Source organism: Bactrocera dorsalis, chromosome 1 (assembly GCF_023373825.1).
Source record: "Bactrocera dorsalis isolate Fly_Bdor chromosome 1, ASM2337382v1, whole genome shotgun sequence".
Lineage (NCBI taxonomy): Eukaryota > Metazoa > Arthropoda > Insecta > Diptera > Tephritidae > Bactrocera > Bactrocera dorsalis.
This window is the reverse complement of record NC_064303.1, coordinates 58757-84705: the sequence shown is the minus strand read 5'-3', so window position 1 is coordinate 84705 and position 25949 is coordinate 58757. Positions and strand designations below refer to the sequence as shown.

At 27.5% G+C, this 25949-nt stretch overlaps 2 protein-coding genes across 13 annotated transcripts in view; one reads left to right on the top strand and one right to left on the bottom strand.

Moving 5' to 3' along the window:
* Positions 1 to 23: 23 nt before the first annotated feature.
* LOC105232251 (guanine nucleotide-binding protein subunit gamma-e) lies at positions 24 to 14322 on the top strand. Its single transcript, XM_011213881.4, has 4 exons — positions 24 to 198; positions 3654 to 3795; positions 7558 to 8328; positions 8380 to 14322. Exons 2-3 carry the CDS (start codon positions 3683 to 3685, stop codon positions 7661 to 7663), a joined length of 219 nt encoding a protein of 72 aa, XP_011212183.1. The 5' UTR covers positions 24 to 198; positions 3654 to 3682; the 3' UTR covers positions 7664 to 8328; positions 8380 to 14322.
* Positions 14323 to 20233: 5911 nt separating this feature from the next.
* Positions 20234 to 25949, bottom strand: part of Taiman (nuclear receptor coactivator 2) — a 64466-nt gene continuing 58750 nt past the window's right edge. For all 12 annotated transcript variants that reach the window (XM_049455200.1, XM_049455208.1, XM_049455214.1 and 9 more), the window contains one exon: positions 20234 to 25945. In XM_049455200.1, the coding sequence (XP_049311157.1) occupies positions 25914 to 25945 (32 nt within the window). In that variant the 3' untranslated portion in view covers positions 20234 to 25913. The remainder of the gene's footprint in view (positions 25946 to 25949) is intronic.

Sequence of the window (25949 nt, the reverse complement as noted above, 5' to 3'; positions counted from 1 at the left end):
ATGAGACTCAGTACAGTTAAGAAAAGCTACCAGCTCGACGTACAATTACTGCTGGAATACCACATCGCAAACTTTAAATTTCAAAAATACATGTTCGAAGCAATAGTTTTTAAATTTTATAATTTTTGTATTTAAGGAGTAAACTGTTTTGGTGCGAATTTTCGGAAGTACGTGAGCTGTTAATCATTTTAATAGGTGGTAAGTAATCTAATGCGGATCTCATCTTTAAAAAAATTATCCGGAGGATTAATTTCTTTATTCGTTATAGTATCTTAACATTTTACAAAGCAGTATTGAGATTATTCTCTTAATCTAATCGAGATAAGGATATTATATAAAAATTGATTTGAGTATAATTTCATAACGACATCTTTCTAAAGTTCTTAAATATTATATATTTTTTGTTGCGAGTATAGTGATTTTCCAGTTAATGTAAACGAGATTATGGTCTTAATGCAGCATGAATTTTCAAAAAATTAAAAACTCCGTCCGCAATAATTTTTTAAACTTCAATATCCACGCTCCGAGTCCATCGCTGCGAAGCATTTTTGATACCGCAAGCCGCCACTTCTAGCACTAGACCTTAAATATCGACTTCTAAACGGTATTATTTTAGTATCTTATAATCTTCATCTTCCAATATTTGTTATAACTATTTACAGTTTCTATAATGGACAGCATTCACAGAAAAAAATAGTAAAACAAATACGAATACTTTTAATAGTAACATTACCAATATTGCCAATAATTTTCCTGAGTGGCTTGATTTTATTTAAGAAATTCTAGTTTTAAACTAGTATATTCTATGCGTAATTATATAATTAGTTTGTTTTGAGGTAATGGTATGTACATACATATATGCAGTATTTCCATATACATATACTTAAATTGCCGACTTGCCATTGAAAAAACAAAACAGAGACAACTAATCCAATTAAGACGTTTTAGGTTGCGATTCCTACATTTCTGTGCTGTTTCTTGCATACATTGCTTGAAAGCTTACGTTTGATTCTCTACTTTCATACACAATAAGTATGATCGTTAAACATATTATTAACAGTAGTATTATTAACATTTCTGCGATATTGATAACATTTATGCGCAAGTATTGCATGAGTGTATTTAGAGTTAAAATAAAATTCAGAATTTAAGCGAAAAAAGCGGGTAGTATAGTAGCCCTCTATTTCTATGAATTGTCCCATACATGACGTTCGAAAATTATATTAATGTACTCGTACTTATACGTAGTTCGTATTCTATAGGAATAAATATTTATTAAATATATGTAACTGAAAAGTGATACTTAAACTTCAGTCTATTTTAATTATACTTATGTACAAACTACGGGATAAAGGTACTCAAATCGATATAAAACATACGTACATAATACATACATTTTTACGAATAAAATACTTGAGATTTTGATTAAAGTAAATACAGTATAATATATATAGTATAAATATATCGTTATATAGCACTGCTCAGACATTAACATTACTTTAATGCCCTGAACAGAGTATATTAAGTTTGCCATAATAGTTGTAATATCCATAAGGAAAAATAAATGCCAAAGAATGTGGTTTCGAATGCTAACAAAAATTAAAGTTTCTGTTTTTCTTTTTTGTAAAAGTTGGACACCTCGAAATGAATCTCCCTTTATATACGCAAACTAGTCCCACAGATTTTGAGATTTTGCATGCGTTGTTTTCTCCCCAAGAAACTGCTTATTTGTCGGAACTGCTAATGTCAGACCTCTATAGCATATAGCTACTATATAAACTGGTCGGTTCAATTCAAGTTCTTGTAAGAAAAACATTTTTTATTTTTCAAGATATTTTCATGAGGCTTGACATAGATTATTTTAAAATATTCGAACAACCCGTTCAGATCAGCCCAAATCAAGATCAAATTCTCGTATAGAAAACTTTATATATCTTCGCAAATTGTTTAGATCGGACCACTACAGCGTATAACTTCTATTCAACTGTGCGATCCAAATGGCAAGGCAAGGATTTAGACATGAAACCGCTGGTTCATGTCCAAGAAAACGCAAAGGCGACTAACATACATACATATTTTTAAGAGGAGTTCATATTTCTTTCTTGCTTGAAATTGGTGAATTGAGTTTTATTTTACGGAATAAAATATTCGGAAAGTATTATCTTGACCATTATTTAAATGTTTGCTTTAAAATATTACTGAAAATTAATTTAAAATTGTTAAAGATAATGTTATACCTATATTGAGTGCAAACGATGCTTTAATTGAAATATTTGTATGTATCATTGAGAGCTTTAGTTAGTATCATCTGAGGTCGTAGATGTTGAATACAAGAAATGATTTTTTTTATGTGGATTACTTTCATTTATTTGCTTATCGAATGTTTGGTGTAGGGTAGATCTTATTTATGTTAAATGATTATCTATATATTTCCGCTAATTACTTGCGAATAGAATTCGAATTCTCAAACTTGATTTGTATAAAAATATTATGATTTTAATTATCCATACTTTAATATTTTCCAGCCCAAAAAGTTTTGCGCTCACTCTCAATTCCTTGCTGCATTTTTCATACCATTGCGCATGTTCTGGCTTAGTTACTGGTATATTCAGGCGTCTGAATATATTTGTGCGTTCATATACATAAATATATACATACATAAAGGACTTAAGCAAGTGTATAAACAGGGATAATTTGTTGAAGTTAAACCGATTCTTTCTATGATGTTATACTGAATTGCTCAAGTGGCAAATTTTTACCAAATCTAAAATGTCATAGCTTAAGCATTATTTTTTTTTGTTATGACTCCAACTTCATAGTTTGCAGGATGTTGTTCAATTTGTATATGTATGGATGTATAGTATTTAAATGTTAGACATCTCGTCGAAGTGTAATTGAAGATTTCTTGCAAAGCAACAAAATTTTCCTTCGGTTAACCTATAGAAAGCATACTGGTGAACGTTTGTTTGCATGAGTAGATTTAGACTCATTGCCGGTTTATGTCCATGTTATTCTATGAGTTATCCAGAAAAGAGCTCCATTCTTCCCAATTAAAAAAACTAAATAAAATAAAAGAAAAATTGGAGAGTTCTAATTATGAGAGAAATTCCGAACGAGTTTCCAACAAATTTATAACAGCAAGAGAGTTCGTAATCTGTAAAAGCGCAACGATTTATGTTATAAACTTTATGTTTTACAAGAAACTTAACAGCAACAGTGGGTGTGGTTCCAAGAATATGTAACAATGTAGGATATTTCAAAGGATATTATGTATTCTTGAACAACCCGTTTTATTTTCACATGATTTAGTCAACCAAGAATTTGAGTGTCATTAGTGGTTTTTTCTTTATATATGCATTACAAATATACATAGTCGTATAATAAAACAATATATCTTATAAAATATGATGCATAAGCTAAACGGTTGCGTGCGTTATACGGTTAGTATTACACATTAAAAACTGGCCCAGGGAAAAGTAGAATAGCATGATTAGAGTGAGCGGCAAAAGTCCAGAGAGTGTTGTATTGCGCGCGCCTGGGAAATCAAAATACAATTCCAACAATAACTATACTTATTATTTTACTCTCAATATAATCGTTTGAACTCAATTCATAGTATATACTCTCATCTTTTATTCTCCAAAAATTTCCAGGGGTGGTATGTGGATGAATTTCAGCCGTCATGGATCCCAGTGCTCTACAAAACATGGATCGGGACGCATTAAAGAAGCAAATTGAAAACATGAAGTACCAGGCTTCGATGGAACGATGGCCATTATCTAAAAGTATTGCAGAGTGAGTATTTAAATTTTGAGACAATTTATTTCTTAAAAATTGGAAAAATTGTTTTACTACATACATATATGTGCAATAAATAAAAATATGCTGAATTATATCAAACACAAGTTTGATATGTTGAAATGTGTATGTGAAATTGTGTAGTGCATTTTGTTCACACGCCTAAAAATATGCTTGAATACCTTAAAGCTACACAACAAAAAAGTAAGGTGTGTGTACAATACCCACGATTCATACCAGCTATGGTTTATGTATTAACTTGTGAATCGCTCGAATATTCAAAATTTGTATATAATGAGTATACATTCTCAATTTATATTTTAGCAGACAAAATATCGACTACAATTTGACTATCTATATTCATCACAAAATATATAAAAGTTGACAAACGTTCTTTACAAAATGTGTAAGATAAAGGTGCAAAGAATAACAAGCACATAAGCTAAACATAATTAGTACCAATTGTATTAATTAGAAGTTTTAAATATTTTCATAAATGGCTAAATTTGTTTAAGTACCTCATACCATTTCAAACATTTAAAATGCATATACGAATAAATTAAAAATCAGACTCTTGAATATTGATTAAATTTTACATAACGAGAGTTCTAATATGTTTCAGCGTTTTGTGTGCTTTCTATGCTATACTTGCCACTAAGTTTCATAGGGCTTTAGAATACTAATTAATATTTTTATGAAATTAGTTTAATTAGTTAAATTAATTAACATATTTATATATGTAGTATAACCTGACTAAATTTTACCTAAAAGAATTTATTTCCAGTAACATCAATTATTATCAATACTCACTATGAATTGTACATATGTATACCTTGTTTCAATAAATGCCAGGGCTAATGGCACATAACTTTTCATGAATTCTTAATTTGCTATATTTTTTGGTTATACTATATTAAATGTTTTAAATTGTGTATTAAAGTTTGTAAGCTTTGATTCTGTAGCCAAATATAGAAAAATATGCATGTTAGTAGTTGTGCATAAAGACGTCAAAATATATGCTATATTCTGGAGGAAGAGGTTGGTTAGCTATATTTACTTGATCACCATTAGTATGTCAACTAACTCTTTACATAAAGGCCCACATAGCAAACAGTTATAAGGGATTGAAATATAATTTACTGCAATATTTTTTTAATAATAATCTTAGCGATCATACCTCTTTAAATAACAATATACCAAGATTATGATTTACGAGTATTTATTGTAAAATACATATTTCGTTGACGGTGAACCGAGAGTTCGAAAATCATTATATTAGAAGTTTAGAGATGAGGCAAAATCAATTTTACACATTTTCTATACTAGGAGGAATTGTCTATTTCAAATAGTCCCCTATAGGCATGTGCAAAATGTAGTTCGAAATGGTCGAGCACGTGATGAAATATTATAAAATATGTCACCCAAAAGTTAGCGCTAAATCGCTTATTGTACAATTTATATCAATTCACATGCGAACCTAATATGTTACCTTTATGGTTAAATTTAATACATACGACATTTTTCGTTAGAGAATTATCGCACTTTAAGTAGTAAAATAACAGTTGTGTGGTAGGTGGGCGTGGTTAAAAAAATGTTTTCGCTAAGTTCAGTCACTAAAGCTTTAGTACTTTTTGGGATAAGCTCTCTCTAATATAATTTATATATCAAAAAGCTACCGTACCAGTGTGAACTAATTCTCATATACATATATAGTATATAACTATATTTATTGAAGTTATCGCAAGCACGGACATAGTCATGGTAAATTTTTTTACAATGTCGCTGTTACCAAAATTTAACGACTCCTTTTGGATTAGCACCTTCCAGTTGTGTGTACAACTTTTTTCCAAATTAAATCTGACGGGAACACTCTGAACACTTTTAATTTTCTTTGTAAAGTGAAATTAATAACACATTAATATGTAGTACGTTAATATAAGACTTTAATATACTGTTTTCGTTTTTTTTTTTTTCGAACTTCTTATATATGTATATGTAAATTACTATAATTGAATCTTAATATTTTTGATTACAATTTGTATTTATAAAACGTCACAAAGTAGAGCTTGAAAAGAATGACCGTGAATTTACTGTATAAGTAACCAAAAAAGTAAAATTTACATCACTTTAGAGCACGGCATTTTGTAACCACCTCTCATTTGTTATGTATTTCATATACATACATACATACATTATTTTTTGTCAAACGATATCTTTACTCTTTATACTCAGTGATGAGGTCAATGAGTTTGACCTCGTTTGATGTTTTTATTCTACGTATTAACAAAAGCATCACCTTACGGCTGCTATCACCACATATTTTATACTTAGAGATTTAATATCTATGAAACGAATACGAGCAGTGTTGATAATAATAGATGATTTAGTGTAAGTGTGCCAATTTATACCTTAAGAACTCAAAGTTAAATCAATTGAGATAAATATATCAAAATAAGGTAATAGTACAAATAAATTAAGCGCATCATAATTATCTTGCTTATTTTTAAAAAAGTCACAAATTTATTAACATTTTCTGATACAATATTTCGATCAGAATATTCTTATATACTTGTAAATATATAAATAATAAAAATAAAATCGTATTCATTGCAGTATAGTGTCAGCTTAGCTATGTGGCGCTAGAGCATTGAGTAAATATTTTATCGGTTAACTATCAGATGCCTTCAGTACCTCGTATTACTGCAGTTAATTTGAATTTTAATTCTAATGCCGATCTGCTTATAGGTGCTATATATAGAGTGAAATACGCACTAATTACATAGTTACATAAATGGATAAGTGGTAACACATTATCAGGCCATTGATTTCATACAAAGCAAATATTGGCAAAACGTGACCAATGGCAAATACTTACATTCAAGTGGAATTTAGTTGACAGTAGAGTGAGGAACACAAAAATCATAATTGTGGTAACATGAGATGAAAAAATAACTAAAGAATGTGGCTGTTCAGCATATATTTAATGGCTATTAATCACTTTGCGATGGTTTTTTGCTGGTATTTTTGCTATTATTTAACTTATATGGTGCTTTAAGCCGATCGAGAGGGAGCATAAATCAATCGAAAAGCTTTATTTTTTTTCAAATACCTTTCAGCACCCAGATTCACTTCTGACAGAAGAGCAGTCAAAACCTCCAAAATTTGATTATCATAAAATATTACAAGTAAAAGATATTAACATAGAACAAATCAATACGGCAAAGTAGAGCGAATACTAAATGCTTAGAATGTGATATTTATAATTGGAATATATGCTTAAATATTGATTTAACATACACATGTAGTTTAAAAGCAAGAAAAACTTCAACTCCGGCTGCACGCTTACATGGAGATATGTACTATATAACTAAATCTGAAAACGTTGGGTAATGTAAAGAATCTACAGTCGAATTAAGATTGCTTAGTAAGAAAAAAAGATATATGTCTATAGGGGTTCGATCTGAACAATTTGTTTTGTAGTGTTGCCCTGTTCATAAAATGTTATGCCTTATGGAGTAGTGTGTTGAGATGTGTGTGTTTGGAGGGGGCCACTTGGACTCATTTAGCCATATATTTTATAAGATGCTTTCTTCTGAGTGTTACTAACTTCGGGGCAACCTTAAGGGAATGCAAATATTTTGAAGAATGTATTTTGAAGCATATTGTATTATGATAACAACATAAACACATATATTTACTTTTTGCATATTCATAAATATTATACTATATAAATTACTTGTTCTTTTCTCATATTCCCAGAATGCGATCCTTCATCGAGGAAAATGAGAAAAATGATCCTCTAATTAATGCCCCGGATAAGAAGAACAATCCTTGGGCTGAAAAAGGAAAATGCGTTCTTATGTAATATTATCGTAAACCCCAACAGTACGATACCAACATTCACAAGTATCCCATTTATTACTACAATCACCACAATAATACCACTAGTCAGAAAAATTTTGTCAATAATAAGAATTATAAAACAAGGAATGAAAATAAAATAAATCAACCATTAAGAATACAACCACAAAATGCAATTAATGACTACAATAGCAACAAAGCCAACCTGCAACATTCAGATAGTCTTAATAAAATAAACTGTTTTAAAGAAATAACTGATTATAATAATTCCTTACTCCCAGAAAATATTAAACAGCGGGAAAGTCAGTTAAAATTAAAGAATGACATAGATGGGGTTGAAAGAGAAAGAATAACAGAAGACTACAGCGTAAAGGAACAAGATGAAATTGATGACTTCTTTCTAAATGAGGAAACAGTTACAGTATGCTATGGTAATAATTATTACAATAATAACAACAATTATTACTATCAAAATTATAACTTAAATTACAATCAACATCTGCATGAGTATTCGCTTTCCAAAACCCAAAAATTAATTCACCAGTTAAAACGTCGTACTCTACGAGAAATTATACAACGTCCAACTCTTATACAAATTGTCGCTTTCTTCATGTGGTTCCACGGTAAATTTTGGGAATTCTACTATGAAACACTGGCTCGAAGATTACAGTAAGCAGCAAAATTGTTTATATAAGTACTAAAATTAATTTTCGTATGTAGGTTTTTAGGTTAACAATTTAACGATTTTCTGGAAAATTAGCTATGGATAAACATCTTTCGTCAACATAGTTGGTAGGGATTTCTCTTTGCTGGATTTGCTAACACAACTGATTCTAACTAATTTTAGCTATTCGTTAAGCTCGTTAGCTGAATTGGCGGCTAAGAAAACATTATGTATTCAGTTTAAATATGTGCATACAATATATTCAACAATTTGAAAACATACATACATTATTTTTTTGCTGAATCTAATATACATGAAATGTACTAGTTACAAAATATCCACTACAAACTAATACTCAAATGAAATCTGACAAATCATCGTAGCCATTGACGTTCAATAATTTCCTTTAGTTTCATGTTTTTAATTTTTATTTTATAGAAAACTATTTAGACTTAAAAATTTTGTTATTTTTTATTACCTTTACGTGCTATTTTTATTTAAAATCATCATAAACCTCAAATTTTCCCAATATAAGAGCAATTCTCAAATCTCCGAAGTAAATAAAATATGAAACCATATAAAAAATCACCAAAAATTCAAAATAATTGAAATTATTATTTTAGAAATCCTAATATGTGTATTATGATAAGTAGTTCTTAAAGATATATTACAAATACTTAATTGTAAAAGTCTAACATTAGTTTTAAAAATCTGATGATGGATAAATACAAAAGATACAACCCTTATCCCACCCTATTTTTGAATAAAGCATAATAAACACAATGTTATACGCGGAAATGATGTAATTAAAAACTTTAATTAATTTTCAAAAATGCAGCCTTACAAATGAAATTAAGCGAAAAAGTGATATTACTTTTTGCATTCTACTTTCACGCGATCAAATCACATTCACCTTAACCAAAAGCAAATAATACGTGTTCACTATAAACATTTTAAATTGAAATTTTCTATTACCTACATTAATTAAACCTATTACTGGGAAAATATAGTATATTCGTAGAAAGATGTATGAAGCCAATGCTACGATTTTTGATATTCAGAACTTTTTTATAAAAATAAAACTTCGACATACATACATATAAATACTCGTATATTGAACTTTGCTAGGCGAAGGAAGATTATTCACTATGATTTATTCAACATGCGCTATGTGCCTATCAGTAAACAAAAATTAATATTTAAATCATAGATTCGATAATGAATTCATGAAATGCTATTGAAAATTGTGAAACTACTTTAATCACAACTATTACCTCTTTCCTTACTAGCTATTAGAACTTCACTTAAAAACAAAAAGTCAGTTGTGTTATTTCAAATGTATTTCGTTTTCAATTAACACTTTACTGAAAGCATCGAAGCGAAATTTTTACCCGTAAGCATTTTTGCTTGCTTAATCAGGAAAACTAGCTTTGCCACTAGTATGGTCAAAAAGAAAGGTAATAAATATATTTTATAAAATCTTACCAAAAAAAAAATTAAAAACAGTGAACTAGTTTCAATGTGTAGTATATATGTATATGGATCATAGTTTCAGTATATATTATAAATCACTTGTGACGATTTAATTGGATTGCTACATACGTATAACATTTCTTCTCACTGTTTTATTACTTTCCGATATTATTAATGACTTAAGTGAGGAAAGTAGAAGACAATTTCAACATAGTTCAAACAATATGTATGTACTTTTAACATTCTATTGAAAAGGCCAAATAAGGTATTAATAATAAATAGGCGAAAGCAAATTAACAACATAATTTATATTTAATTATAGCTTAACATAATTTACAACTGTATTCGAATGCAATTCGATAGCTTCAGTCATGTATTTAATTCAAAATCAAATTATTCGAAAATGTTCATCGTCTAATTCATCGAAAATGAGTAAATAAAATGAAACTTAATTATAAAATAATAAAAAGATGGCCAAAACGTAAGTCAATATATACAAAATTATATACACATACATATTATATATACAGAATATAAAGAAGTTGTCCTTCTGGTATATGTGCACACTAAAATATTTAGTAATCTTAAGAGTTATCAAATTGTAAATGTCTCACAAAACTTATTAGTTTGCTTTCGTAAATAAAATATTAAAGTTACTCAATGGAATAACACCAAATACAAATTTAATGAGTACTTAAGGTTAAAAGAGCCATAGCCAATGTATCGATACAACACGTAACATAAAGTAATTACACTATTTAAATTTTCTTACATCATACATATATACTTGTGTTAAAATTGAATTAACAATAGTACCAACAAAATATTAGATATTTTCGTTTTTTACCAGGATATCATGAATTCATTTGTTATTAAAATAAATTTATTCGAGAACTTTAAGCCAAAGTAAGGAAGAATGTGTTGAAAATAAGTTGGAGTTCAGTAAAATAACTGAATTTGGCTGGCGAAGATAAAAAGAAAACAAACAAATACAACTGCAATTAAAAACAAACCCGACATTTACACATACAAAGTAGTTGACAAACAGATGTCAAATTAGTGATGAGTACAACAAACGTAAAACTTATAAATACACATCCTTAACAACAACACGAAGGAAGAGTCGTCATAATTTTAAGTCAACAAGCAACAAAAATACGAAATAATAAGTAAAGTAGGTTTACTAAAATATTAAGACATGTTACATAAAAAGTAGTAGAAGCATATAACAACTTTTAATATTTGATCTTGAATATAATAATAAAAATAATATATGTGTGTTAACAAATGTAATCATTCCGAAAAAATACAATTTTAATAATAATGTGTGACGAAAAAACAGTAATAGTTTAAAAATAAATCAGAACCGGAGTTACTCTGACATTCATTAAAATGACTATCTAATAATTGAGCGTTAATTGCAGCTGAAAAATAGTGTTAAGATAACATTTAATAGCATAAAAAATCAAAACAACAATCGTTTAATAAGTAAATATTAAAAGACACAACGGAAAAGTTTAAGGTGTAAAAGAAAAATGTCTTTATCCATATGAAAAAGGTGTGATTTGATTTTCTGAAACCGTTAGTTTCTGTGATTGGAGAATTCATGAAACCGAATGAAATAACCAATAAATTTTAAGTTACATCAGTTTAAAATGTATTAAAGTTATTACAAAAGTATTTCAGACAAAGTAGAGAAAATATATATTTAAACTGGTTAAGTAACAAGATAAGCATATAATTATCACACGTGTAAATGCATATTTCTACATAAACAAAATTTATATTCTTGAATAATACAATTATTTTGAACAATACATAACTTTCCGGAATTTTGGGAAATTTGTAGGAAAACTTACATAAGAATAGCTCAGAACCGAAAAATATATGTTTATATGTTAAGAATGGTCAATGCTCATTTAAATAAATTAAGTAAAGGTTTATAGTTAGTTTAAATTCAAGTATTGAGAAAGGAGATAAAGTAAATTGAAGGCTAAGCAGCTGAGAAAAATATTTATGAAATATCGAAAATTGGCTAGGAAGCAAAAAATATTTGATTGCAGTCAAAAGATTGAAGTACAGATGTACAGACTGTGAAAACGAAGAGGCAGTGAGAACGAGCGAAAGATTTTGCGAAAAAACTGCCAAAATATCACCACAAACTAACAGCCAAGATTTTAAAAGGGATGGATTTAATGGGGAGTTATTAAATGTCTTCTACAATGGCTCATTTTACAAAATTCGAACACACAATTAGCAGATACGTTGAAAGTCGTATCGCATAGATGGAAACTTTTTCATCTTTTGATATTAATCGATTAGAGACATAATAACAAAAAAGCTTTGACAATTAATCTATGCAAATATGCATTTAATTCGACAAACAATTCGAAGAACAAAGAAAATAACTAATATATGGTACTTTTAATTGAGAAAATTTCGTATACATATGTATGTCATTTCTATATACCCATATTGTTGTCAGATCACATTAAATGAATTTCTGTTTTCACAAACAATCAAAGCCGTAATAAGTTTGCCGAAAGCTCTTATGAAGCCTTAGAAATTAACCGTAGTAATGCTGTCATTTGTGCGGTTGTGCGACAATTGTTATGCGCGATACGATATATCACTGAGATAGGGTTGGAAACGTGTATTAATGAGGAGTCAGAACACTCACGAACAGCCACAGCATGAATGTGTGAAATCTGTGGTGATGATTTTGAGCGTGTAGGTAAGCTAGGATGATTGAATTTACATCACCACATTTCTGCGTAACATATATGTGTATACTTGAAATTATTCAGTATAAGAAATAACAATACATACATACGTATACCGCAAAAACAATTGTATTAGAAATTGAAAAAATTTATTCAGCGTCCCCAAAAAATATTAACACAGTTTTTGAAGCGTGTAGTATTTCATAATTATATTGATATAGGAAAAAAATCACTTCAACCTGTAATCAAAAACTAATGTAGTCTTACTTTTTATTGGCACGATATTTTGCTCATAAACTCTTTTAAAAATAATCACTAAAGTTCGTTTTAAACCGATGTAGTATAGTATTTGTCAGAGCATCATCCTCGAAAGTTTAATGTTAATTCTACTGAGAAATATAAACCAGTTCATAGAGGTTACAAATATTAAAATAGAAAATATACTCTTTGGAAAGTATAAGCTTAATCGTGTTATGGTAGCAGGATGTTATATGAACTGTTACATTTCATCAGGTATGTTCGAGGAAGAGACGTACACATACCTACAACATTGGGAAGTGTACATACATTTTACTAGAATTCTAAATAATAACGGAAACGTTCTTTTGAAGGCACTATAACCACGAAGTATCACAGTGATAACCACGAGTAAAACAAATATTAATGATGGAGAAACGGAAATGTTAAACATTATAAAATGGAGTAGATGGCAAAGTCAAATTCAATGAGGTTAAACTACCGAGATCTCTAATATTTAGATATTTAGTAGCGTAAGTTAATGTTGGCTCTCAAATTATAACAAACGATATTATTAACAAAAGAATTAGCAAAAATTATCAATTACAATGCATAACTATTAAAATATAATAGAGTTTAAATACCTTTTCAAAATATTACATTTTAATAATGTTACCAAAAGTATAGATTTATGATTACATGTAAACTCCAAGCGACTTGCATGTTAAATTACTATATTGTGCATTTTGGATACATATTAAATGCATAATAGTAGCTGCTTGAGCTTAAGATTAATTATAATTAAGAGATTGATTGATATTGAAAGTTGCCCAAATTTACCAAAATAAACTCTAAAGAGTTTCTAGCGGTCAACAACATCTAGACTGCAAAAAGAAAAAAATCTTTGTTTCATTTAACATTTAGTTTAATGTATTCTGCTTAGAATGACTAATTATACTTAAACGAGATATATAGAAATACAAGTAAATAAGTTAGTGATGGTATTTAAACAAAAAGAAAAAAAAACGACAAACGGAAAACATCATTCGTAAAAACCTATAAAAAGAAAAAAATTTAAATTCAAATACATATAACAATACACAATTATTCAGAACAAACCCTATTTATTTGTATTATATACGAAGGCACTTATATTATTGTGGGATATTAAAACAGGTAATAACCTTATATTCAGTAACAAGCAAAAAATTTAAACCACTCTTAGAAAAAATATTTGAATCGGCAAGAACTTTGAACATACAATATATATGAAACTACAATTTTAGCCACTATTAGAAAGAAAAACAAACGATTTCCAAACTAGAAATAATCTGTAACTCATAATGAGTAGTGAAAAAAATCACCAATAAAATGAAAAAGTATTCCAAGTAAAAATCTAAACATCTTAGTGAAAAAGCACCTTCTAAGAAATTAAAAAAAAAAAAACAATTAAAAAGTATGCCTGCGTTTTATTTTTTACTCCGCATTCGTCAAGAAATTGTTAATTTAACAAATTAAAGCTCATAAATAAACATATTCAAAATATCCTTCAACTTCCCAATCCAACATATTGCGTTATTAGTTTTTAATATTGTCACATAAATGTAAATTAAATTCAATTTTTTAATTAAATTAAGTTTTTTTCTGTTCAATGTATTTTCAATAAGTTTGTGTTTTATAAAATATTTTGCAACATTAGTAGTTTTGCAAACCATATGTTAGTAATGTAATTCATTTGAATTGAAGTTTGCAATGATTTTTTGAACTGAACAAATTTTGTCAAAATATCATTACACGGATATTAAGACTAAAGGTAAGTATCTAATCAAAAAAGATTTATACAATAAAAATATCCAATTTAGGTATTCACGTACATGCATCAATATACATACATATGTATGTACATATATATAACGTCACGTTTCGCCGGGATAAACTCTGAAACTAATGAACCGGTTTAAGAAAGTTTAGTACGCTGTGTTCAGTTTGATCAATTTTAAAAGACAAGAATGTTTATATATTGAAAGTAACACAATTGATAAATAACAAAGCGTATATTTGGCCAAATGGAAAATTATTAATTTTTTCCATATTTGTATCAATCATTTTCAAAATTAAACCTCAAGTACATGCTTTTATGTATTACTGACAATCAAGTTTTCGCCTTCATTATATTATAAATATTATTATTATTATTTTGAATTAAAATCTAATTGGAAAACTATTTTAATTATGAGCTTTCAGCAAAAAAAAATCTATAATGTACAAATATGTACGTACGTAAGTATTATTTCTTTTTTTGAGCACAAATATGCTTTGGAAATGGGGATAAGAGAATTGTGGACATGTTAATGTGAATTTTTTACAGTCATGTTTGAATTAATTCCAAATGCCTCATTTAAATTAAACCGTTTTTTACATTAATTCAATTTTTTTACAGTTTGGGAGCGATGACCTTACAACGTAAGTATTGAGTTTTTAAATCCTGGTCTGTCCAACAGAACCATTTCTAGAAGCTAAATTTCGTAAATACAGGTATTTATCAATGTTTGGAGGGTCTTAAATCACATTCAAATATAATTAAAAAAGTAAGATTTTATTGTTTTGATATATTTAAGTTTTTGACGTTTTTTTTTTGAGTTTAGAATTGTAGATAATCAACTAGTTTGTAGCCAATCCAATGTTAAAAGTAAAGACTATTACGTGTTGTAGTCTTTGGAGATGCACAGTTCTACTCCGTTGTTTTAATTCTAATCGAACTATGCTGAAATAATAAATTACATACCTTCTACGTTCACACTTTGGAAACATTCAGGGGTTTTCATCTCCATTTTCCAGCCTTTGCAAGAAATATCATGGTAGTCTTACCTTCGCCGAACTAGAAGACATAGTCGAAATTGATATTAGCCTTCTTAAAAAGTTTTAAGGCTATCACAACTTTTTCTCGAATTAAGCTATTATACAATAACATGGGATTTTTAGGTACCACAACGCACCTGCACCCTTACATTTCCCTCTCTCAATAGAGTTTTACAGAAATTACGTCCGTAGAAAAGTGTTTTGTTTAATATGTATCGAACGGTAATTTCCGAACCCAATCAACGGATACCAAATGCACACAATCCAACCTGGTGAATATCAGCGACGCATAACAGCACATTGTTTTCACTAAGCACTCACACGGCTAGCATCTGTGAGTGTAAAAATGACATATTTATACCCTGGACAAATTATCTTAAGTTTGCAACGAAGTTTTTATTGGCAAGACAAAAACGTTCGACGGGTTTTCAAAAGGAATGATATGATTTTCAAGTGTCGTTTCTGTCATTTTTAATATTTCATGATCTGTAATATGATCTCTAATTTTTGTTTCATTGTATTCAGTATTTTTTTTAATTTTATATATGGATATACGCAAGAATTTTCATAATGTTCAAGTGTCAATAAGACAAAAAACTGCTCGAAGTATTGAAAACATTGCTGCCGTTCAGGCAAGTGTGCTGAAAACCGCAATTTGTCGAATCCAAGACGTTTTGAAGAATTGATACAATCTCAAATCCCAACCTGGCAGTACTTGAATCTGTATGCAGTTATTCTAACTCAGGAACTCTTTTCCGTACTTCTTTTGAAATAAAGAACGGTATAAGTCGGTGGTTATCAACTTTTTATGGCCGCAATTTGTAGAAAATAATCTTAATATTATCTGATTCCAACAAGACGGGGCTACGTGTCACACAGCATATACAACAGCCGAATTATTGTGAGAAAACCTTGGAAATTACCTATATCAATAGATTGTGACATTGAAGGGCCTCTAAAAAGTTGTGATTTAACACCATTAGACTATTTCTTGTGCGGCCACTTGAAGTCATTGGTCTTTAGCAATAAACCAGAATCTCTTTAAGCTTTAGAAGTCAATACTGAATGGGCTATTCATGACATACGACTGATTTAGTAGAAAAGTGTTCGGGAATTGGGTTCATCAGATTCGTTTATGCAAAACAAGTCGTAGGAGCCATTTGTATGATGTTTTATTCAGAACTTAATTTTATCGTTTGAACTTCACATTAAATAAAAAACATTTGAATTTAACAATTAGTGTGCTTTTTTTTGAATATATATATACATATATGTATGTAAATGCTCTGCTGCACCGATTTGTATCTGTATATCAGTTTGTACATACAAGAACTAGTCCTTAAGCTTATGAGATATCGATATAAAATTTTGCACTCGTTCACTCGTGCATCACTATAGCATATAGCTGCCATACTGGACGATTAAAATCAAGAGCTTGAGCGGAAGAAATTGTTCTGATTAGACTACTATAGCATATAGTTGCCTTACAAACTTAACGATCGGAATCGAGGAAATTGTTCAGAGCGGAGGACTAGAGCATATAGCTGTCACACAAACTCACTGATCAAAATAATGTTAACTTTTTTCTTGTTTTTCTTGTTTTTAAGGTAGATACGAGTATGTTATAGACTTTACACTTTTATTAAGTCTTCTGTAAACTCTGAATAGAGATAGTAAATGTGCGGTACTACCGTAAATTAAATGTATTCCAAATTAAACTCTTTCTAAGAGATATAGGGTATGTAGGTATGTTTTTTCCAGTAAAAGTTAGTTAACTTTTGTACTTACGTAATTTTCAAAAATGACCAGGTTTTGTAAATAAGAATAAAAACCAATTCATATGCAAATTAATATAATATTTTTATTAGTCTTTTTTCAATATTAAATGTTGTATTATTTCCAATTTCTTTGTTAACTCACTCATTTCCTCTATTTGCATTTTTTCAATTATTTCATACGATTTTGTTGCTGTATATGTATGCGTGGTTGTGTATATAAAGATTATTATATAAGATTTATAAGCAAATATTTAATAATACAATACATAATAATTTTTAGCACAGTTACTGTTGTTAAGAATTAACGTCTATATTTTCTATAAATAATTTCTGGCATTTAAAAAAAAATTAATAATATGCTGTTTTTGTTCGAGCATTGAATCCTTTGGTACCTGTGCTTCTGTTATTTTTTGTTTACGTTTTATCAATATTTTTTCATATACTAAACTCTCAAGAAATAAATCAAAGTCATTTTAAATAATTATTTATTGTAGAAATATCGAAGGCGAAAGTCAACATTAAAAAATATCAGCGATCACAATTACTTATTTAAAAAAAATTATATAAACTAAATGATAAGGAAAATGTAAACACCGCAGAACATATGTATTTGTTACACATATGTATATGGTACATACATACATACATATCTCCAGTGGATTTTAAATCATCATGTTGTATTTTTGAGTTAAATTCACCATTACTATTCGCGTTGATGTAATTTTGAAACTACAGCAAATGTATTCAGTAAATTGAATGTATAAAATAATACAAATACGTATGGAGTTTCTTAACAAAAGCTTCACGTTCACCATATAAATGTTGTTATGTATATGTACATATACATTTATACCGTAATTCCACGATTTGCATATTATCTAGACAAATATACATACATACAAGTACAAAGAGACAATACCTTGAAATATGTAATAAATAATAATCAAATATTATATATAATAATATTAATATTATATATAATATATAAATATTGTATTTTTTGAAACACATATACTTATGTATATCCACACCCACACATTTTAATACTTCATAGTTTGGGTATTAATGAAACTAAACCGTATTTTTATAATCAATTAAGCTGATGGAACATCTGTTAGAAGGTTGCAACAATCTTTAGAACAGATTTTATTTTAACTCTCATTAACAATGCATTTTATTATTGAAAAAAATTAACAATGCATTTTATACACATGAATATCCACAAAATGATACGAAATATGATTATGTCATTAATAGTTTGGTTTTTAATTTTACTATACATACATATATAATGTATAGTCCAATTGAGTTTTCTTTGTTTTATAAGAAAAATATAGACAGGTGCAGCGCATACATGAACACATGTGTTACAATCCACTATACTTATACCTATATATTTATCTATTTAATTAAAATTATCAATACAATTTACTATGCACATCGCATAAATACTTTAATTTTTTTTTTACATTTAAGTTTGTGAAGCCGTTTTTTCAGTTTTCAGTGACATTCGAGTTGGTGCATATATTGTTGTACTTTTCTTATTTAGTAAACAACTCTTTAACATGGAAATATTTTAAAATTATACACATCTATACCATAAAAATATAAGAAAGAAGTAACAATAATGACATAGCATGCGGGCAGTAACAAACAATATAATTTTGAATCCTTAATGTAGGTATAAGCGATAGTTGAAAACAAACAAATTGATAATAAGTAATGAAATCGACTTCATATATTTTATATAAAAGTGTCAACAAGTGTTAAAAAGAGGTGTACTGTTGGCAAACATATAAATTTTTTGTCACTTTACCTTTTATTTCTATTATTGAGGAAAAATAAACAAAATCTAGCTTGTAATGTAATTGTTATGTACAATAAAAAATCATATGTACACTTTTACGCGACTCCGAACAATAGCGCAAACATTTATGCTTTTGCTACAGTTTTTAGTAATTTTACTTGTACACATTTTTGCTCGTACATATTACTCAGTCTTACTGAATCGTTAAATTTTATAATCAATCCCATTTCAACCCATTTTATTGGAGTTATGATGCCTAAATATGTTCCTCCTATTTACGATTACATGACTTTTTTTCTAAACTGTGTTTATTCTTGATTTCGTACTTTCTTACATGTCTTCACCAAAACAACCACAGCCAATCAATATTTTATGTCATTCTCCTTGTTGGTATATATACATATATATAATTATATAAGTAGCATTCATCTTATTTTAAGCCATTGTTATAATGATAAGGCTTCGTTTCGGTATGTTTTCAAGAGATAAATTCTTTCATTCAAATCAATGTTGTTTTAGTATTTCTATTCAATGCAGTAAATTGAGATTATTGAAATCATAATGAAAAATATTAAATAGAAACAAAAGAATTACTACATATAAAATATAGTTATTTGGCCGCGTCTTCCATTTTATTGCCTTTTTTTAAATGAATGATGGTTTTAATTTGTATGCAACTATTTAATTATACTTATCAATGTATATATTTTCTGGTGCAATGAATTGCGAAATTCGAGGGATCTATTGACTATTAACTTTGTAAATACTTGTGTAGATATTTTGTATACTGTACTGTATTATATATATATATCGAATGTAGTACGAATTGAGTTTTGTTTTAATTTAAGCCAAATTATTTTGAGATTGTGATGCAATTATTTTATGTTCTTTTATGTACACATTACATTGTTAGCATTTAAATTATATTTTAATTTTTCAATATTGTTAAATAGTTACCATGTAGTGTTTTTTTATTTCAAAAAGTATATAAGTGCTTAAATTGTTAATTGCAATGTTCTATACGATTACACTTTTGTATATTTTTATTTTTGTTTATTTCTTTTCGACAGGCAGCAATGTGTAGAACAATACATATTTGGTACTTCTTTTCGTTTTTTTTTATTTCAGTAATAAAGAACTTAAAGGTAGGCCATGCAAATAGAACAGAACATTAAAAGTTGTCAGTTTTTATGAGTTTGTTATTTCGCAGGTTTACCTCCTTCTTTTCTAATCGTCTCAGGTATAAAATCCTATATATGTACATAACCTGGTTGAACTTTCGGTAATTAACAATACTTAAATGTATTAGCATTTTGAATATATGTTTAAGTTGAGTACAGATATTGTACAAAATAAAAAAAGATTTATGTATATTTATGTATATATGAAAGATCAAGCCGCCGACTTTTTATTATTTTCATATATTAGGACTTTTACTAAAAATATTCAAGTATACATATATGCGCATATACATATGTATGTAGATAACGCACGTACTCCATTTGTTAAAAGCTGCAAGTGTTTGTAAAATTATAGAGTAGTATTTTATACTATAATTATGCATATAAATACATAAAATTAACCTATTGTTTTGTGAGAATATTTTTTATACAAACATTTGATCTGTTATTTAAATAATAATTATTCAAATTGAAATTATGAAAACATATAAAAGTTTGAAAATTGAGTACTAATATATATATATATATGTATTTGTGTTTGTATTTTTCATAACAGGTTTATGAAAATTATTACCTAATATTTATAAGTTCTACTCTTTACTATTCCCCTTAATTATTGTTATGGGGTTTCCATATTCTAATTCTCACTAAATTTACATTTTGTGTTAAAAGTGTAAAGAGATTTACTACTTACAATTAGTCTCAAAAAACAGTAAATGCCACTTGTCGTTTAAATAATTTTGCTCGTTTACGCTTTGTCATTTACTTATAATATTTGTATCAATTCTCTGTTTGGATGTATTAATAAATATTTAAATATCCATCTAAGCAGTTTGTAATGAGATTTTAAAATTTTCTACTAAATACAAATTAAAAACAAAAAAAAAAAATATTAACAATCGACAGGAAAATATCGCATTTTTAGGTTTATCACTTCACACATTTCTATGTAATATTTTAATGAATATTGAAAATGTAATTTACATGGACCATAAAATGTCAATTATTAATATTTCCATATGCAATCATGCTATTATATAAAATTATTACTCATATGTAGTTATAAAACTGATAATAAAATAAGTTTATAATGTTTAATCGAAAATATCGATTATTGTACGCAGAAATGACAGTCTGTCATTTAACTCGTATAACAATTATATCTTTAGTATACATTTTTACCACCTACCTTCTTTACATTCATTTCGGAGGTTTAAAACCTTTTAAGAGTAGTAATTATTGATACATATAAATTTAGCAACTTTTGGTACAATAATAAATAAGTCTAATGACAGAATTTGATTACTACAATATTTTTAAATATTTATTTTTCCACAAATAATACCCAAATACCATATACACACAAATGATAATTCGTTTTGTTGTTCGATTACAAAAAAAAACAATGCTCAAACATTCAAGTGTTCAATTTTAATAACTATCTTATGACATAAATATATTTTTTTTGTTTTACAAAAATGCACTAGTCGAATAAACATTTGTACCACTCAATTGTGATCATAGCCTCTAAAAATGGTTCATTTTCGTTCTTAATCTTTACTGCACTTAAGGCGCTGTTTTCCATGTAAATTTCTTCTTATGAACTACTTCCTCTACATTAACTCTTCATATTAGCATATAATTTACTAACCAGAATTATTAACATATCAATTCACTTCAACTTACTTAACTTTCTTAAATTGAATGTTCTATACGGTGCATCTTTAATATTTTTTGTTAAATGTTTTTATTATATTTTTTTTATATACTGTACTATGTTCCATAGGGGATATTTTAGTGTGTATATATAAATTATTATTTATCTTTTCATTTGTTTGATTTTTTTGTGTGGGAAAAAAATGTAATCACTCCTCTTATGAACACCGACCGATCATGAATTCGATTAACGTTAGCAACTGCACTGAAATATCAACCGTTTAGCTACATATTAATTCGTCGTCCTTTCATTGAGTTTGAGTAATTGAGGAAATGAACGATGATAATATTAGTTCATAACATAAGCTGTATTTTATTGGCTTATTGTGTATTTGCGGTCTTTTAGAAAAAATAATAGCAATGTTTTGCATTTAACTTTTTTGTGGTCCATATATGTATGTATGTATTGAAATATATACATATATTTCCAAATATAAAGAAATGGGCCATTATTTCACACTACAATGAAAAATTGTCTCCGCAATCATCTGTCGGTCTTCATATTTGGGTTGAATGCTTTCCATTACCCTTTAGTCAAAATTGACCATATTTATATCTAAAAGTCGTTTTTCCTGATAATATAATAATTTTGTTCTATATTATATTATATCATATTCACTTTATGTTATATTATTTCATTTATTTATTTATTTATAATTTGAACTTATATAAGAGGTATTTCTATATTTCCGAGAGTTTTTTGTTCTCCTTTCTCGCCCTTTGTTTATCAATCAATTTGATCTCTATATTTTACTTATTTTTCTTTTGTTTAAATATAATATGCACTCACAAGCAAAGTGTCTCGAATGTATTTACATAAAATGCAGTGAGAAAAACCTCATACACAAAATTATGATTTCAAATTGGATATAAATATTTTTTAGGAAGTGTTAAAGAAATTATTAACTAGTCATTTTTATTGTTATTGAATGACCGCCGTTATCAAGCTCTAACTAATTTTTCGAAGTAAAAATCTGTGTGGATTATTATACATGTACTATTACATAATTGAATGAAATTTTAAAATATAAAACTCACCTCACTATTTGAATTAGAATGAAGTGCTATAACTCTCTTAATAACTTCAAATCTACATGTGTATGTGGTTTCATTCGTACTCCCAAGATTACAAGTCACCTAATAGAGAATTCAAATAATAACTGTAAACAAACTGAAAAGAGAATATCAAAAAGAAATGATTACACGAAATATTTTTATTATATCAACTTTACATTTTTATTAATTTGCATTACAAACTTAAGAAGCAAAAAACAGAAAAGGCTTATGTAGTAGAAAAAATTTACTATTAATTTTTATTATTAAAAGTTGTAACATTACTGCTATTAACTACAACGACACGAAAAGTATACGTTTGATGTCTATTTATAGTATACAACGTGTTTAAGAATATCTTTATATAGAGTTACATCCGTAGAAAAACTTAAGGTGTAATTAATAAAAAAAACAATATTTTTATATAATTAAAAAAATAACAATAATTTACCCTTAACAGTTGCTGCACCTACATAAATACATTGCATTTCAGATATACTATGTAACTTTTAAATTAACTAACAAAAATCAAGTAAGAATTCTTTATATTATTTAATTAATATTATATTTGAAAGTTTCATTGCCCTTTTTATCCTGTTTAATAAATTAATAAAGCAAACAATAGTGTTTTAGCCACTGAACACCTTAATAATAAAAATTTCATTTTCTTCTCGTTAATTACACTTAATTAATTAGGCTTTCTAAAGCTAAGACAATTAACTATATTTTACGTCTATTATTTTTATTTTACAACAATATTGGGAAAATTACATGCTATATGTATTTATTGGACTAATATCTCACAATCAAATTATCCTCCTTCGTATTTTTTTAATTACAGAAAAAGGAAAAAAACATTTCAAATAACAAACAATTTTTTTTTAGTTCAAATCAATAGAAAATAACTGAAAGTTCATAGTTAACAAAATCAAAGATATATTAAATGAAATGGAAACAAAAATAAAGTTGGATTTCATCTTCTTATACGTAGTATCTAGTGCATTAGTAACTGACTGCATTTCACGAAGTAATTTTACACTAATGGACAACATTTTGCAAAATAACCCAGGGACAAGCTTTAATCTTATTAAATGAAAATGCCTTTTATGTATATTTTAATTCTAAATAAATAAAAATATTAAAATCATAACCGATTAGTAACCACAACTGTGCATTATGTAAATTTTTCCTACTTTAATCATCCAGTGTAAGTTTTCTATTTTATATATGAAAAAAAAAATATTGTAAACAAATTAAATAACATATTCAAAATTTAAACCTTATAAACATTTTACTGGAATTAGAAAATTAGTAATTATATGTATATGTATGAGTTTTTGAAGCGTATTTACGTGTACACGTTTTTTTTATAAAAGAACGTTGTTCATAAAATGCTTATCTTGCTTTATAATTTTTGGCTATTTTTCTCCAACCGTCTCCTACGCCAACGTAACTATTACCTATCATTTGCATTGTACAAAGTACAATTTTCAATTACTTCATCTACAATTTGTATACTTTTGCGATATAATAGAATTATTTTGATATATCACTGCATTTTTTGTTTGAAACTTTATGCTTGTTTATAAGTTTGTAGCAGATTTGTAGTATTAATTTTATAAATTCAATTGAAATTTAAATTTAGATTTTTTTCGAAAAATTAATATTTTTAGTTGGTGCGGTGCAAAATAGTCAGTGTAAATATTTTTATAACAAAATCGTTTACCGTTTCCCCTTAATGTAATATGCTTATTGGATTAAACTTGACTGTTTTACAGTTCGAAATATTTAAAACTTTAAACATTACTTTCCTTAGTGTTTTATAAGAATTATGTACTTAAACATAACGCTTAATAATTAATTAATTTCCTTAACTTGCACTTGCAAAAATGTAATTATTTTTGAAAGATTTGTATAATATAGTATATACACACTTGCGCCCTTAAATTTTAACACTTTTTTACTAAGTAATTAATGTCGTTTCACCCACTATAATTCTTTTACATTTTAGCTTTGTTTTATGTTCTTCTTTCGAATTACACCGTTTAACAAATTAGGATTGAAATATTTTATTTAATCTGGCCAGTCCACCTCAATCAGGCTTCCACTAACAGCAATTTTTCCTTTTCCACCGTAAATTTGTTTGCAATACGCGCTATGTTTTTAATATCTTCAGTTAATTTTTGTTATTATTGAACTGATGACAACAGGTTTTAATTTCTTTTCGCAATTGATTTCCTTTTTCGGTAATTTTCATATTTGTAGATACGTAATATCCAATAAGACGTATCAGCTTGGAATTCGATTATGCATATTTGTGGTTCTTAACAAGTTTTTTTTTTATTGGTCTCGAGGTTCTAATAAGGTTTTGTATTGGTATTTTTCATGAAACGAAATATGAAAGATCCTATATTCATTCAAAATTCTATTTTATATTTACGTAATTGTATGCACATATATCTATTTAACACATCTTCAATTTTTTTTAGCTATTTTGATATATTTGTAACAGTATTATGTAAATAAATGCTAAGATTCTATTGCACCTAGGTACATGTTTCTCTTTTCGCTTCCAATGTTTATAATTGAAAAAAATGTTTGTTAACACAAGAAAATAATTAAAATTTCATGTTTGCTATATACATATTATTAAATATAATATTACTTAATATATTTTTTCGTTCATGTCAATATGCAGTTCTTTTTATTGTTGAGTTGTCGACGGCCGTTAGTAGTGTACATTGAATTCCAGACTTTTTATGGTCACCTTGTAGCATTGTTGCCAAAGAAATCTTCTGC

What these genes read in the sequence shown, in the direction of transcription:
- LOC105232251 (XM_011213881.4), top strand. Translation starts at nt 3,683, where the DNA reads ATGGATCCCAGTGCTCTACAAAACATGGATCGGGACGCATTAAAGAAG. An exon ending in TTATCTAAAAGTATTGCAGA is followed by an intron (nt 3,796 to 7,557) that starts GTGAGTATTTAA and finishes TCATATTCCCAG; the next exon opens with AATGCGATCCTTCATCGAGG.